The sequence below is a fragment of the Rhinolophus ferrumequinum genome, chromosome 20, assembly GCF_004115265.2.
Source record: "Rhinolophus ferrumequinum isolate MPI-CBG mRhiFer1 chromosome 20, mRhiFer1_v1.p, whole genome shotgun sequence".
Lineage (NCBI taxonomy): Eukaryota > Metazoa > Chordata > Mammalia > Chiroptera > Rhinolophidae > Rhinolophus > Rhinolophus ferrumequinum.
The window spans coordinates 20,479,285-20,494,764 of NC_046303.1; the positions used below are offsets into that span (position 1 = coordinate 20,479,285).

The 15,480-nt window shown below is 35.8% G+C and overlaps 1 protein-coding gene across 1 annotated transcript in view; it reads right to left on the reverse strand.

Moving 5' to 3' along the window:
* Positions 1–15,480, reverse strand: part of HDAC9 (histone deacetylase 9) — a 664,661-nt gene that overhangs the window by 5,229 nt on the left and 643,952 nt on the right. Inside the window, exon 26 of the mRNA XM_033088745.1 lies at positions 13,207–13,354. Within this exon, the coding sequence (XP_032944636.1) occupies positions 13,207–13,354 (148 nt within the window). The remainder of the gene's footprint in view (positions 1–13,206; positions 13,355–15,480) is intronic.

Sequence of the window (15,480 nt, forward strand, 5' to 3'; positions counted from 1 at the left end):
GAAACTATCTGGCACTGGGCTTTTCTTTTTTTGCGAGGTTTTTGATTACTGATTCAATTTCTTTACTTGTAATTGGCCTGTTCAGATTTCCTGTTTCTTCATAATTCAGTCCTGGTAGGTTGTATGTTTCTACAAATTTACGATTTCTTGAAGATTGTCCAATTTGTTGGTATAAAATTTTTCATAGTAGTCTCTTATGACACTTTGTATTTGTGCTATATCAGTTGTAATGTCGTCTCTTTCATTTATAATTTTATTTATTTGAGTTCTCTCTCTTTTCTTTGTAAGACTACTTAAAGATTTAGCATTTTTTAAATCTTCAGAAAAACAACTCTTAGTTTCACTCATCTTTTCCTTTGTTTTTCTATTCTCTATTTCATTTATTTCTGCTCTGATTTTTGTTAACCTTTTTCTGTTAATTGTAGGCTTAGTTTGTTCTTTTTCTAGTCCTTAAGGTGTAAAGTTACGTTGTTTATTTGGAATCTTTCTTCTTCTTCTCTTCCTCCTCATCCTCCATTTCCTCCTCCTCCTCTTCCTCCTCTTCTTCTTTTCTTTTAATGTAGGCATTTATTGCTGTAAATTTGCCCCTTAGCACTGCTTTTGTTGCATCCCATAAGTTTTGTTATGTTGTGTTTTCATTTTCATTTGTTTCAAGAAAAATTTTTATTTTCTTTTGATTTAGTCCTCGATCCATTAGTTGTTCAGGAGTATGTGGTTTAATTTCCACATATTTGTGAAATTTCTAGTTTTCCTCCTGTTATGGATTTCTAGTTTCATACCATTGTGCTCAGAAATGATACCTGCTATTATTTCAGTCTTTTAAAATGTGCTAAGGATTGTTTTGTGATCTAACACATGAACTATTCTGGAAAATGTTTCATGTGCACTGGAAAGGAATGTACATTTTCCTGTTGTTGGATGGAATGTTCTGTGTATGTCTGTGAGGTACATTTGGTCTAAAGTATAGACTACGTCCAATGTTTCCATATTGATTTTCTGTCTGGATAATCTTTCAATCGTAGAAAGTGGGGTACTGAAGTCCCCTACTATTACTGTATTGCTGTCTATTACTCCCTTCAGAGATCTGTTCGTATTTGTTCTGGTGTTGGGTGCATATATATTTACAATTGTTGTATCCTCTTGCCAAATTGACTTCTTTATCACTATATAATGACCTTATTTGTGTCTTATGACAGTTTTAGACTTATAGACTATATATTTTTTTCTGATATCAGTGTAGCTACTCTATTTTAGTTTCTATTTGCTTGGAATATCTTTATCCCTTCACTTTGAGGCTATATGTGCCCTAGAAACTAAAGTGAATTTTTCGTAGGCAGCACATAGTTTGGGTCTTTTTTATTTTTTATTTTAATCCATTCAGCCACTCTATGCCTTTTGATTGTCATGTATAATCCATTTACATTTAATATAATTATTGATGATAGTTAAGGACTTATTATTGCCATCTCATTAATTGTTTTCTGTTTTGAAACAATTCTGTTTTTGAAACAATTGTTTTCTGTTTTGAAAACTGATAGTTCTCCACAGTGGTATATTTTGATTACCTTCTCTTTGTATTGTGTGTATCTACTATAGGTTTTTGTTTTGTGGTTACCCTGAGGTTTTCTTCAAGCAGCTTACAGATATAAAAGACAATTTTAACCAGATAACAACGTAACTTTAATTGCACACAAAACTCTACCCTTTTACTCCACCCTACATTTTATGTTTGTATTGTCACAATTTACATCTTTTTATATTGTGCATCCGTTAACAACTTATTGTGGCTATTTCTATACTTTTGTCCTTTAACCTTTATACTAGAGTTAAGTAACACATCACCATATTACAATAGTAGAGTATTCTGAATCTGATTATACTTACCTTTACCAGTGTGTTATATATTTCCATATATTTTCATGAAATTAATTATTATCCTTTCTTTTCAGCTTAAAGAACTTTCCACATTTCTTGTAAGGCAGATCTTATGATGCTGAACTACGTCAGCTTTTGTTTGTTTGGGAAAGTTTTTTTTGTTTTTTTTTTAAACGCAATTACTTTTTTTTTTTTTTTTAAGATTTTACTGGGGAAGGGTAACAGGACGTTATTGGGGGACGTTACTTCCAGGCCTTTTTTCCAAGTCAAGTTGTTGTCCTTTCAGTCTTAGTTGTAGAGGGTGCAGCTCAGCTCCAGGTCCAGTTGCTGTTGCTAGTTGTAGGGGGCGCAGCCCACCATCCCTGGCGGGAGTCGAACCGACAAGTTGAGCCATCAGGGAGCTCAGTGGCAGCTCAGCTCAAGGTTCTGTGTCAATCTTAGTTGCAGGGGGCAGAGCCCACTATCCCTTGTGGGACTCGAGGAAATTGAACTGGTAACCTTGTGGTTGAGAGCCCACTGGCCCATGTGGAAATCGAACCAGCAGCCTTCGGAGTTAGGAGCACGGAGCTCCAACAGCCTGAGCCACGAGGCTGGCCTCTGGGAAAGTTTTTTATCTCACTTTCACTTCTGTAGAATAACTTTGCTGGGTAAAGTATTGGGGTTGGCAGTTTTTCCTTCAGCACTTTTGCTATATCACCCAACTCTCTCTTGGCCTGCAAGATTTCTGCTAAGAAATCTACTAATTACATTATGTAGGCTCCCTTGTGTGAGAGAATTATTTTTCTCGTGCTACTTTTAAAATCCCGTCTTTGTCTTGCATTGAGACAGTTTTATTATAAGGTATCTTGGAGAAAGATCATTTTGAATTGAAATTTTCGGCTAACCTACTAGCTTCATGAACTTGGATGTCTAAATCTCTCCTCAGCTTTGGGAAGTTCTCAGCCATTACTACTTTAAATAAACTTTCTACCCCTTTCTTCTACTTTTCTCCTCATGGGACCAATAATTCATAAATTATTTTAATGGTGTCCTATAAGTCTAATAGGCTTTCTTCATTCCTTTTCATTCTTTTTCCTTTTGAACATTTGACTGGATAATTTCAAATGATTTGTCTTTGAGTTCACTGATTCTTTCTTCTGTTAGGTTCAATCTGATGTTGAGCTCTACAAAGAATTATTTAGTGCAGTGATTGTATTCTTCAGCTCCAAAATTTTTTGGTTTTTTTTCAATGTTTTCTATCTCTTTGTTGAACTTCTCATTTTGTTCTTGTATTGTTTTCCTAATTTTTGTTCAAATGTTTATCCGTGTTCTCTTATAACTCTTTGAGCATCTTTAAAATGATTTTTTCCTAATCTTTTACAGGAAATTCATGCATCTCTATTTCTTTGGAGTCAGTTACTGGAAGTTTATTGTGTTCTTTGGTGGTGTTAGGTTTCCCTGATTCTTCACAATTCCTGTTGCTCTGGGTTTGGGGCAGGACGACATGAGCAGGGTGTCTGCAGTGCAACTCCATCACTTGCAAAAATGGAGCCTCTTCTGTTGAAACATGGGGACTTGCAGGTAAAATATAAAGCTTTCCATCAGATGCTTCTCTTTACTTTCTTCCCTTCAAAATCATTGTATATGAACCACTTTTTTAAATAGTCCATTTACTGCTCCCCACAGTTTGCTAAATCAAATACATATACACATAACTAGCCAATTCTTTCTGTGTCTTGAAACATTTAAGTAGTATTAGTAGTACAGTATGTTGGAAAATATCTTGAATTTCAAGACAGATGTCCTATGTTTAAGTCTCAGCTCTGCCACTTACAAAAATTTAACTTTGAGCAAATCACCATCTCTAGGTTATTATTAAAAATTTTCTCTTTAAAATTAAAATGATAATCCCTGACCTGCCCTCAGGATTGTGAGAATCTAATGAGCTAATTTAGGAGAACATGCTTTATATATTGTAAAGCATTAAACAATTACAGAAAAATTGTTTTATTTATATCTGCCATTGTAATTACTTATAATATCTCCTTTCTCATATCCATAGCTATCAGGGGAGGTGGTGCTAATTTTACTTAATCCTTGACCCTAAGTAATTATTCTATATGTCTAAAAATATTTTAAAAGATGACATTTTAAAAAATCATCTTCATGAAACACTTAGAAAGTGAACTGGCTTAGGATGACCATTTAATCGTTGTTTTTGGTGAAAGGGTGAAAAGCAATGCTTTGGAAATGCGGGGGTACTTCATTCCAATCATCTATGGACATACCACATTTACCTTGATTAACAAAAACGCAGTTGTGGAAAGGGATGGGGGAAGGGAAGAGATGAATCTTTATCTCACTGAATTTAATTCCATTTGCAATTAGGTGATGTAGCGACACAGTGAGGTAAAAATAAAACCTCCAAAGATAAATTTTAGTACAATAGTTTAGCTAATTGAAAGATATAAACTTCTACTACAGCAAGCCAAATTCACAGTCAACATTGATGGTTATCTTCAGGGACAAATATTTCATATATTAAGGTGCAGTCCAGAAATCATAGGTTATAATAACTTACACACAAAGAAATCATTAGAGAAATGCAAATAAAAATCACAATGAGATACCATTCTGATAGAATGGCTGTCATCAATAAATCAACAGACAACAAGTGTTGGCGAGGATGTGGAGAAAAGGGAACCCTCATGCACTGTTGTTGGGATTGCAGATTAGTGCAGCCACTATGGAAAACAGTATGGACTTACCTCAACAAATTGAAACGGAACTACCTTATGACCCAGCAATTCCACTCCTGGGTATCTATCCACAGAAATCCAAAACACTAATTCAAAAAAATTGCAGCGCTATTCACAATAGCTAAGATATGGAAACAATCAAAATGCCCATCGATAGATGATTGGATAGAGAAACTGTGGTACATTCATACAATGGAGTATTACTCGGCCATAAAAAAGAAAGAAATCTTACCATTTGCAACAACATGGATGGACATAGAGAATATTATGCTAAGTGAAATAAGTCAGACTGAGAAAGACAAATACCACATGATCTCACTTATATGTGGAAACTAAAGAACAGAATAAACAAGCAAACAAAACAGAAACAAACTTACAGATATAGGGGGAAAAAACTGATGGTTGCTAGATGGGTGGGGGTAGGGATAGGGGAGAAAGTCAAGGAATTAGAAAGTGCAAGTTAGTGGTCATGGGGATAGAAATACAGTATGGCAATACAATCAATAATGTTGTAAAGATTATGCAGGGTGCCAGATGGGCACTTCATAGATTGTGTAGCTGCCTGAGCAATGGACTATATACACCTGAAGCTGAAGTAGAATAACATTGAATGTCAACTATAATTAAATACATATTAATTAAATAAAAATTATGTATAATTAAATATATACATAGTTAAATATATATAATTAAATATATACATATATGTACACACACACACACACACACACACACAGGGTGCCAAAAAATGTATACACATTTTAAGAAAGGAAATACTGTATTAAAATTATGCTGATGGTAACCACTTTGAGCACCTCTTGTAATTGCAGAAGTCAAATGTGACTTGTATTCATCTTTTGTTATCGGTATACTCATATATTGAGTATTACAATATTAATACAGTTTTCCTTTCTTAAAATGTGTACACATTTTTTTTGGCACCCTCTCTCTCTCTCTCTCTCTCTCTATATATATATATATATATATATATATATATATATATATATATATATATATATATATTCATGGGATGTGGAGTACAGCATAGGGAAGATAGTTAATGGTATTGTAACAGCTATATACGATGTCAGAGGGGTAGTAGACCTGAGGAGGTTATCACTTTGTGAGGGATGTAAATGTCTAACTATTATGTTGCTTTGTACACCTGAAACAAACAAAACAAAACAAAAAAAAAAGCAGAAAAGAAAGAATTTAACTTGAGACAGCATACAATTCTTATATTTTCCCCTTAAATAGGTATTTGATATCCTATGATTTTTAAAACAGTATTATTGGTCGGTGAACATACTCCAAGAAGAGGAAGACATATTTGATCTGAGATCTAAAGGATAAGGGGAAGAGAATGAGGAAGAGAGCATAGGGTCAGTGGGAGGATAAGAAAGACAAGTATTCCAAACAGAGGAAAGGGTATGTGCCAAGAAGACCTGACGTGGACATGAATAGCCTTCTTTGGAGAATATTTGAAACCACAATGAGATACCATTACATATCCAACAGAAAGGCTACATTATAAAGACTGATTATACAAAGTGTTGGTAAGGCTATGAAGCAATTAGAATTGTCACTCCTTGATGGTGGGAATGAAAAATGGCATAGTCATTTTGGAAAGCAGTCTGGAAGTTTCTTACAAAGTAAAATATATGGCTCCCTTACAACTCGGCAATTCCACTCCTAGGTATATATCAGAAAAAATCGAGTGCTTGTGTTCACAAAATAAAAACTTGAACAAAATTTTTATACAGACTTAGGTTCTGCAAAAAATCAAAAATATAACAACCACATGATCCAGCAATTCGACTTCTAGGTAATATCCAAAAGAATTGAAAACAGAATCTTCAAGAGGTAATGCACACTCATATTCATTAAAGAATACAGCCATTAAAAAAAGATGGAAGTCTTGTCATATGCTGCACCATGGATGAACCTGAGGACATTACGCTAAATAAACCAAATCACAGAAAAGCACATACTGCATGATTCCACTTTGTATGAGGTATCAAAAGGAGTCAAATTCTTAGAAATAGAAAGTACAATGGTGGTTGCCAGGATCTGGTAAAGGGAGAAAAGGGATGCTATTATGGGAGTGCAAATATCATTATGGTGTGAAGCTGAAAGTAATACCATATTACATGTCAATTATGTCTCAACTGAAAGAATCAGAAAAAAAATTCATAGTCCCAAATGGGAAACTAGTCAGATGTCCATCCACAATGGCATGGATAAAGAAATCAGGGTGTGTTAATACACTGGAATAATGTGCAGTCATAAAAATAAAGAAATACTGATTGGATGAATCTCAAAAACATTATGCTTAGTGGAATAAAAGCCAGATAAAAAGCAGTATATACTACATGATTCCCTTTAGATTAAATTCAAGAACTGGCAAAACTAATCCACATAGTTTAAACTAACGAAAATGTTTACTTCTGGAGGGAGTGACATTGACAAAGAAGAGGCACAAGTGATCTTTCTGGATGATGAAACTGTTTTGGATCCTATTCTGGGTTGTATGTATATATGAGTAAGGAATAGGTAAAATACTTTGATTTGTGCATATTATTATATATAAGGTATACATCAGTTTTGTAAAAAAAAAAAGAAACAAGGTTTTGTTGGAACACAGATCACAAAACAAAGAGGAAAGCTGTCAGGGATAAGGCACAAAATGAAGGTGAGTGTCTGATCATGTAGACTTTACAGGTCCTTTTAAGGATGATGGTCTTCATGCTAACGGAAATGGAAAGGCACCGAAGGATTTCAAGCAGAGTCACTGCAGGATTTGCTCTCCAGTTGTTTTTCATTTTGTTTTGAAGAGCTTCCTGATTGGTGTGTAGAAAACAGATCAGAAAGGAGTCAAAAGTAGTTTTGGGAACTAATGAGGAATGTACTGTAAGAGTTGGGATGAAAGATGAAAGTACTTTGGACTGACTGTTGGCAGTAGAAGTTAATAAAAAAAAGACATGGTTTTCTCAAGTTATTGTCTCTATCTTGGAAGCCTTTCTTTTTATTTACTACGTAAAAATCCTATGTATTCTTCCTGGCTCAGTTGTCCCAGCTTTGTAATTTGTTCCCCAGTTCATGGCCTATGTTGGGTTTTCTTTTATTCTGCAGCTCAATCTATCAAATGACTTGTCACTTATTGTACTTGGTTGTTCATGTCTGATCTTGTGGTAGGAAGAATATGGCCCCCACAGATATCTACGAGTACATCCTAACTGCTGGAAGATGTGAATATGTTGCCTTGCATGGCAAAACTGACTTTGTAGATGTGATTAATATTAAGGACTTTGAGATGGAGAAATTATCCTGGTGGGATCCTCTAATCAGAGGATCTTTCTGGGCATTTAAGCCATCTTTCCCAGCTTTTTCCTTAAGTCAGAGAGAGATAGGATGACTGAAGAAAAGTCAGAGAGATGGAAAGTTGTTGGCTTTGAAGATACAGGAAGGGAGTCATGAGCCAAGAAACGTAGGCAGCCTCTAGAATCTAGAAAAGTCAAGGAAACAGATTCTCTCCTAGAGCTTTAAGAAAGGAACCAGGCCCTGCCAACCTCTTGATTTTAGCCCAAGAGATCTGTGTCAGCTTTCTGACCTTTTTGTCATTTAAAGCTACTAAGTTTGTAGTAATTTTTTAAAGATAGCAATTGAAAACCAATACAATCCTCAAGTATGGGAATGTTTTGAGGACTGCAGGGAGGCTTTGTGACCCTGGCTCCCATATTTGTCTGGCACATAGAAAATAATCAGAACGTGTTTTTTTTAAAAAAATGAATGAAGCGGATGTTCTCCCTCCTCATCCTTCAGGTTGGAGGATAATCCTGTGATCTGTCAGCATCGCTCCTATATTTTTCTCCCCCTATAAAGACAATTCCTTTCCCTGTTCAAACAGACACCATCTCTCCCTCCCTCCTTTATTTTGTTTCCTCAGTCAGTCCATCTTTGTGAACGAGTTCTATGGATTCTGGTTAGTCAACATCTCTGAAAATGGACATTGTCAATTAGTATTATGAAAGAAAATGAATGTAAAATTCACATTTTGAAAACTCTTATAAAATATACAAACACTAATTCCCTCAGAACTCATAATAAATAGAGACAAGAAGAGCTCAGGTATCATTACAAAATGTTATGTTGCCCTTTTAACAATGTTTTGTCTCCTGTTTTTAGATTCATTCATTCATTTGGTAAGTATTTATTACCTACAATGTATTGGACATTCTGAAAGTTCTTAAGTCAGCTAACCACAGATTAGTTAATTTATTGCTTAGTGATTATTTGTCAAACTCTTGTTTTTAATGACTATACTATTTATTTAACATATGACAAGCTACACATATAGATGTCCAGGTACAGCTTCTGTATTCTAATATTACAGATTACTGGGCAATGATCAATGTACTAATGGAGGGAAAAACAGAGAAAATTGAGGAAGAAGAAAATGATAGAAAATAATATTAAAAACCAATCTTTACTGAGTGCTTACTATGTGTCAGGTGATAAGTTCTTAAGATGTATTTATGTGATTTCATCCTCAAAACTCTATGAAAATTTCTCTTCATTTTATAGACAAGGAAAATAAAGTGCAGAGAGATAGGTAACTTGTCCCTGATCACACAATTATTAAGCGGGAGATGGGACTTGGACTTGGCCAGCTGATTCTGGAGTCACACTCTCCTCTTCCTCTGTAGTGGTAAGAACAAAGGAGAGAAGGAATGGAGACTAAGATGAGCTGGTGGGACACTCCAGTTATCATGCATCTCATTATACTTATGGTTCTATTTAAGAACACATTTTTCTTTCCAAATTAAACACTTCTTTATAAAGAATTCAGAACGGACCCCTGAAATGCACACTTGGGCACTGGATTGAATCCTTATATACTAAGTCAGACTTCACATATGTCCCAAGATCACATGTTTGGCACTGAAAAGAGATAAAAAGATGGTCCCTGAAAGAGGAGGAAAAAGAAGACAAGGGACAGACTGTTCTTTTCACCAGGAGTTTCCAAATTTCAGCCTACTTTACAACTAAGGCTTTGTTGACACTGGATGGAAATTAAGAATAAAATTGGAATGTTTGCCTGGTTAGATAAACAAGTGTTCAAAATAATTGTATCACAGAGAAAAATCAGAAACCTTCACAATTTGTGCAATATTTTAGATTCTAGAAGCCTTGGAGACACAATCTTAAAGCATGGCACACAGTTGACTTTCTAAGTACATTAGACATGACTGGATACTTAAGAGTCTATATTTCTATACAAGTCTTCACATACAGGAAATGGGGTTGTCAATATTGTTGGTACTACAGATAGGCCATTCAAAGCCAAAGCAGATGATATTTGGGATTTTCCATCTTCTTGTTACACATTTTTTCATACTCATGAATAAGATAGCTATCCAAAACCCAAAATAGTCAGAATCATATATTTTTTAATGCTTCTATATTATATAATGACTTGAACTCATTTCATTCATGAGAAAAGTTGCCTAAAGTTGAAGATGAAATGATTAAATAAACAACAATATCAGATTGTATTTAAAAAAACCATAATATGATTCACACTATAATCAATAGGTCAAATTCACATTTGAAACCTAACTTTCAGTTTTTGTTTTGATTAAAAAAAAAAGAGAAATAGGAATTCTAGAGTGTAAATGTGTTCTCAATAATTTAATACTCTACCATCCTGCAGTCTTGACAGAGAGACCTTTTTCTTGATTTTTCAGCAGATCCTGAACTAGTATCCAAGAATAAACCTGAATACTGCATTGACCTTTTCAAAGTAGAAGCATTTGAAACACATATCTGACCAATGCAAATGATAATCTTTTAAAGTACAGTCTCCTGGCAAAATAGACAAAGCCTAAGATCACAATTCTCTCTTAAAAACAATACGTTATACGTCACCAGGTCTATCTACTGTCTACTTAACTTAGCCCCACTTAGGTTTTTAAAATTTTTTGCTGACCCACCAATCATTTTTTTTTTCCTGCTGAAGTCCTTTGCCACCTGAAAATTGTGATTTGAAAAACTGTATTTCAGTTAATCATCCCCAAAATGAATCCGCACATATCAGCTTTATTCTAATAATTTATTTTCATGGTCTATCAATGAATTATAAAAATGAAATGACTACACTGTGTTGTCATATCTCCCTCTCCCCTCACATCCCCCCAAAAATGAACAAAAAATACTTACAATGGTTCTTAGCCAGGAGCATTTTATCCCTTATTCACTAGTGGTAAATGAGTCAGATATGAGTTGGCCAGGAAAAGAGCTGCTTTACCCAAAATCTTAGTACAAAATGAGTCATCTCACTCCAAACACCAATATATCCTCCAAAATAACTGGCAAGAATTTCCTATAAAAAGAATCTCGCCTTCACCCTTTTCCATCCATTTAGCTCTCTGATTTTTCTAATTTTTCAATTTCCTGTGCACTTATAATACTGCATTCATAACAAAGGCCCAAGAACATTTCCACCTTTTCATCTCATTCTGAAAGTCCTCTTTCCTGTACTGAGTAGGGGGACAATTCTGATAGTATTCCCCTGAAAAGAATAAATGCTCTGTGGCTTTCAAGGTTTTTCTCTGTCTAATTCTCTCAGATGAAATTCATGCATGGTTCAATAGAAATGCAAAAGCCAGTTCTAGAATAGTTTTTCTTTTCCTCTGCTGAAAAAGTGAGTTCAAAGCCATAGAAAATATTTCAAGCAAAACCATTTTTCTCCCCACAAGAAAAATCAATCAAAATAGATACAATCTGTTTAAAACTGATAAACAAACATGAATTGAGGCCACAAGCTTCAACTGTTTCCCTGTATGTCAAAACATTCCCATTCCCCTTCTCTCTCTGCCATCAGACGAAGCTTAAAAATCACTTGAACGGAAGCCAAGGTTAAATCCCTGCAGATCAGCAGGAGTGAAGCACACCGTCTACCTGAGGACAAACAAGCACACACGCTCTTGCCAAAGAGCTGAGATTTTTATATTATTTGGGGCTCATCACAGGATTTATTATTCTTAATTTATTCTAAGCTCCGCAATTTAATGGGCAAAATTACTTATAATTCATTTCACTCAGGTTGGAATTTCGCTTACTGCTTTGTTTCTCTATATTAAACGAATTCTCAAGAATAGCTATTCTTTTATATCCAACACTAACAGATGCTAGTTTCCTCAGTTTTATAGCCCTCGAATGACAGACAACTAACTGTATTTGGCCTTTGCAATAATTGCAATGTCTTTGGATTATGAACTTGGTTCAGTTCTTAGCTGGGAACAACAGGGGGTTAGCTCATATTATCAGAGATGTAAAATAAGTTTTCCCTTATGTTCCAGATGCCCATATGAAGATGCCTTCTAATACAATATCGTACAACTTTTCTTTTCCTACTGGTAATTTGTTATTTAAGTGGTTATGGTAAGAAAAAATAATTGCATATAAGTGAAATTTCTTATTCAACTTATCTCCTGCTCTTGACCAAAACAAGATGTTAAATCCATTAAACTTTGAATACTCAGTAAAAGCAAGAAAGCAAAAACTCTTCAAATTTATGCATTCTTGGGAAAATTGCCAATCTATGCACTAGTAGCAGGGTCTATGTAATTAATGGTGATATTATTGACAGAGGGAATCTGATTTCATTCTCAGAAGCAATTTTAAAATGCAAGCTGGCAGAGCTTTAGCAAAGCCTCACCTGATTTGTGTTTAAATTGAGGAAATGTGACTTTGAAGTCAGCTGAAGAAAGCACCAATTTTAATGTACAAGTATGTACATTCTGGTGGCTTTGGTCACAGTAGACTTAAAAGAAATTCTGCATGTAGCATTGTCTGTAGGATAGGATGATGAACACCAAAATGCATAAACCGACAGATATTTTTTAAAAGAACGAGGAAACCCAATCTTAGGTTAACCTTAGTATTTTTTTTTCCTGAAAGTTATATTCATATGAAGAATAATTGAAATCAACCCCTTCAGATCAAAATGTAAAAATAAAAATCAGACTCAAGTCTACACTTTCCATAATATACATTCCTGTCTCCTTTGGGGGCAACTTCCATCTTTATCTAGTCATTGTACCTCTAGGACAGTCACCTACGGAGCTTGTATGTATTTAAGCTACCCAACTGACTTAGCAATACATCCAGCTTCTGCTCTCCTTTTTTTCCCTTTGTTATATCAGTAATTTCAAAATGATGAGAGAAAGAAAAAGAACAGGTGGAAAAATACAGATAAAAATAGAAAAAGAAGCCCACAGCAACTGTTTCCATAATAATCTGCACTGAATTAGCCAACAAGGAGTGATTTTTCTCATCATCTATTTCATCCCCTCCATTTCTCTGTGACCTGCAACCACATGCTCCAGCTCTGTGTTTCCCATGAAGACTGAAACCAATGAATGAATTCTTGGTAGTTGACAGCATGTGCTGTGACATCTGTGGTTCTGGAGAAGACAGGTGGCACAGGTGGAGAAGACAGATGAAGGGAAGGCTGGAGAGAGGTTCATGAGCATTAACGATGAGTCTAGATGTTACTGACCTTAATGATTCCCCCATGTTGGGTTCCTACCTGCTGTCTTCTCGAGTGAAGGGCTGTTCCACATCCACCGTCAGGGACGCCAGGGCAGAAACAGTCTCTGTCTCCTCTTGCAACTGAGCCCCAGCCAGAGCACAGCCCCTTGGCACGGCCACTCTCCTTACCGACTTCCAATACTTGCCTAGAAAAAAAATGCATCATACTTTATTCAGTATGGGATTTTAGGCAGAGCAGTATTAATCGGAATATTCATATGGGTCCAACTCAGAGGAGCTGTTAAGTTGAAATTCACTATGTTATACATAGTTATAATTTGGTTTTTTAACTGTTATGATTAGTTTTTTTCCTCAATCTAGGAATGCCAAGTTGGGAAGTGCTCATATTCTCAACTCGCAGTCTCTCCCTTCTCAGAAGGTAATGAAATGAAGAGTAATCTATGGTCTAATGAACTCACTATCAGATTGACAGCTGTCTGTGCAACTAAGTTAAGCAAACTCTGGGCATCATACCTCCTGGGCAATCCTCAAGAGACTGGGAGGTAGATGTCTCATGGAGAAATTGAATGAAACAGTAATGTTAAAAATTGCTACTTGAGCCATTATTTTTTTTTTTTTTTTTTGAATGAGGTTGGAATATTAAAGCAAAAGCAAAAGCCCAGAAATGCCAGCATGAACTGAGTGGCAACTCTGCCAGAACAATCAGGTTTGTTAGTCCTGGATGTTCTTTCTTTCTTAACCCCAGGGTGTGTACTAGAACAATAATTGATTTAAAACTTTAATATATGCACTGGCTGATGTTGGAACCGTTCCATATGTCATAGGGATGTTTCTTTTTTTGAGACAAAGAAAGAGAATGAGAGGAAAATAGGAGGTCATGTCATGCGAACATGCCAGTGGGATAAATACGAAAGAGCAGAGTTAAAGACCTTCTTGCAGCCCCCAAGCTACTTTTTGTGTGAAGTGTTCTGTAGCCCCAAACAAAGCAAGAGAACCTCCCTATGTGCTGACAGGACTGGCCAGGTTAGAACTATCTCTGCAGCCTGCCTAATTAGGTGGGAAATGGCATGCATTGTTTGCTTACTTCCAAAAAAACAACAAACAAACAAAAACCAAAAACAACAAAACAAAAAAAACCCCAGTAGAGTTGTAAAGGCAAATGGATGAGTACTGAATGGGGAAGGAAGATAACTGGGTTGCAAACCCAGCCTTGCCACTGACCGCATTGTCGCAAGAGTCTCCTCTAGCACTTTATTACTACTTCTCAAAACAGAGGGCTGACCTCAAATTCCTTCCAGCTCTAACTAACATTTCATGACTGGCCTTTCCTTATCTTACTGCTTCACAAAGGAATGAATGTCTCCTTAGAGGAGGAGACCCAGTGTCCCCACCCACTCCCATGCCAACAGAACCTTCTGACATAGTTGTCTCCTACTATTTTACTTGCTGTGATCATCTATTCTGACCAATGTTCTGAGAATCATAAAGTTTTAATTTGGACCAAATAATAGCAATTTTAACTGTGAATGTACCCACAAACTAATATTTTTTCGAAAGCTAAGGCTGTGCCATATAGTGAAGACAAAGAAATTCGTGGCCTGGTTGAGACAGCCCTTTCAGTTAACAAACAATGACAATTCTGTGTAGAAAAGGTCCATGTGTTCCTGAGAGGAAATAAGTAGAACATCTTATGATGATGGGAAAGTGAGAGAAGATTTGCCAGAAAAAAGTAACTCTTGATCGAGTATTTGAAAGACCACCAGAAGTTAGTCAAGCTGAAATAGAGGGAGGTGGTAATGAGGAGGTATATCTGGAAAAGGAAAGAATGTATATAAATGTGCAGAAACTCAAGTTTCTGTAGTTTACTGGGGTCCACTGCTAAGCATAGCTGGTACATAGGAAAGCTATGGATGTGAAGAATGAGACTGCTGTGATACACATGGGCTAATTAACCCATAATCTTAAATAACATGAATGATCTTGGACAGCAACTTGCGGGGGATGAAGGCCATTTTATGCAGAAGAGACAGAGAATCAGGTTTAAGGTTTTCAAAGATCCCTCTGGAGAGATCATGGACCATGGATTGTGATGAGAGTGGTAGCAGAAAAACCAATTGCACATCTTGGCAAAAGTCCAGGGAGAAATGAGGATGTCTACACTAAAAGGAAATGACAGAATAGAAATGAGGAGATGGACTAAAGAGAGGTTTAGGAGGCAGGCAATGGAAACTTATCTTGGCTTATTCTTTAGTGTCCCCTACCTCTCTCAACTTTGAAAGATGACCCTGAATTGACAGCTCCATACAAGACT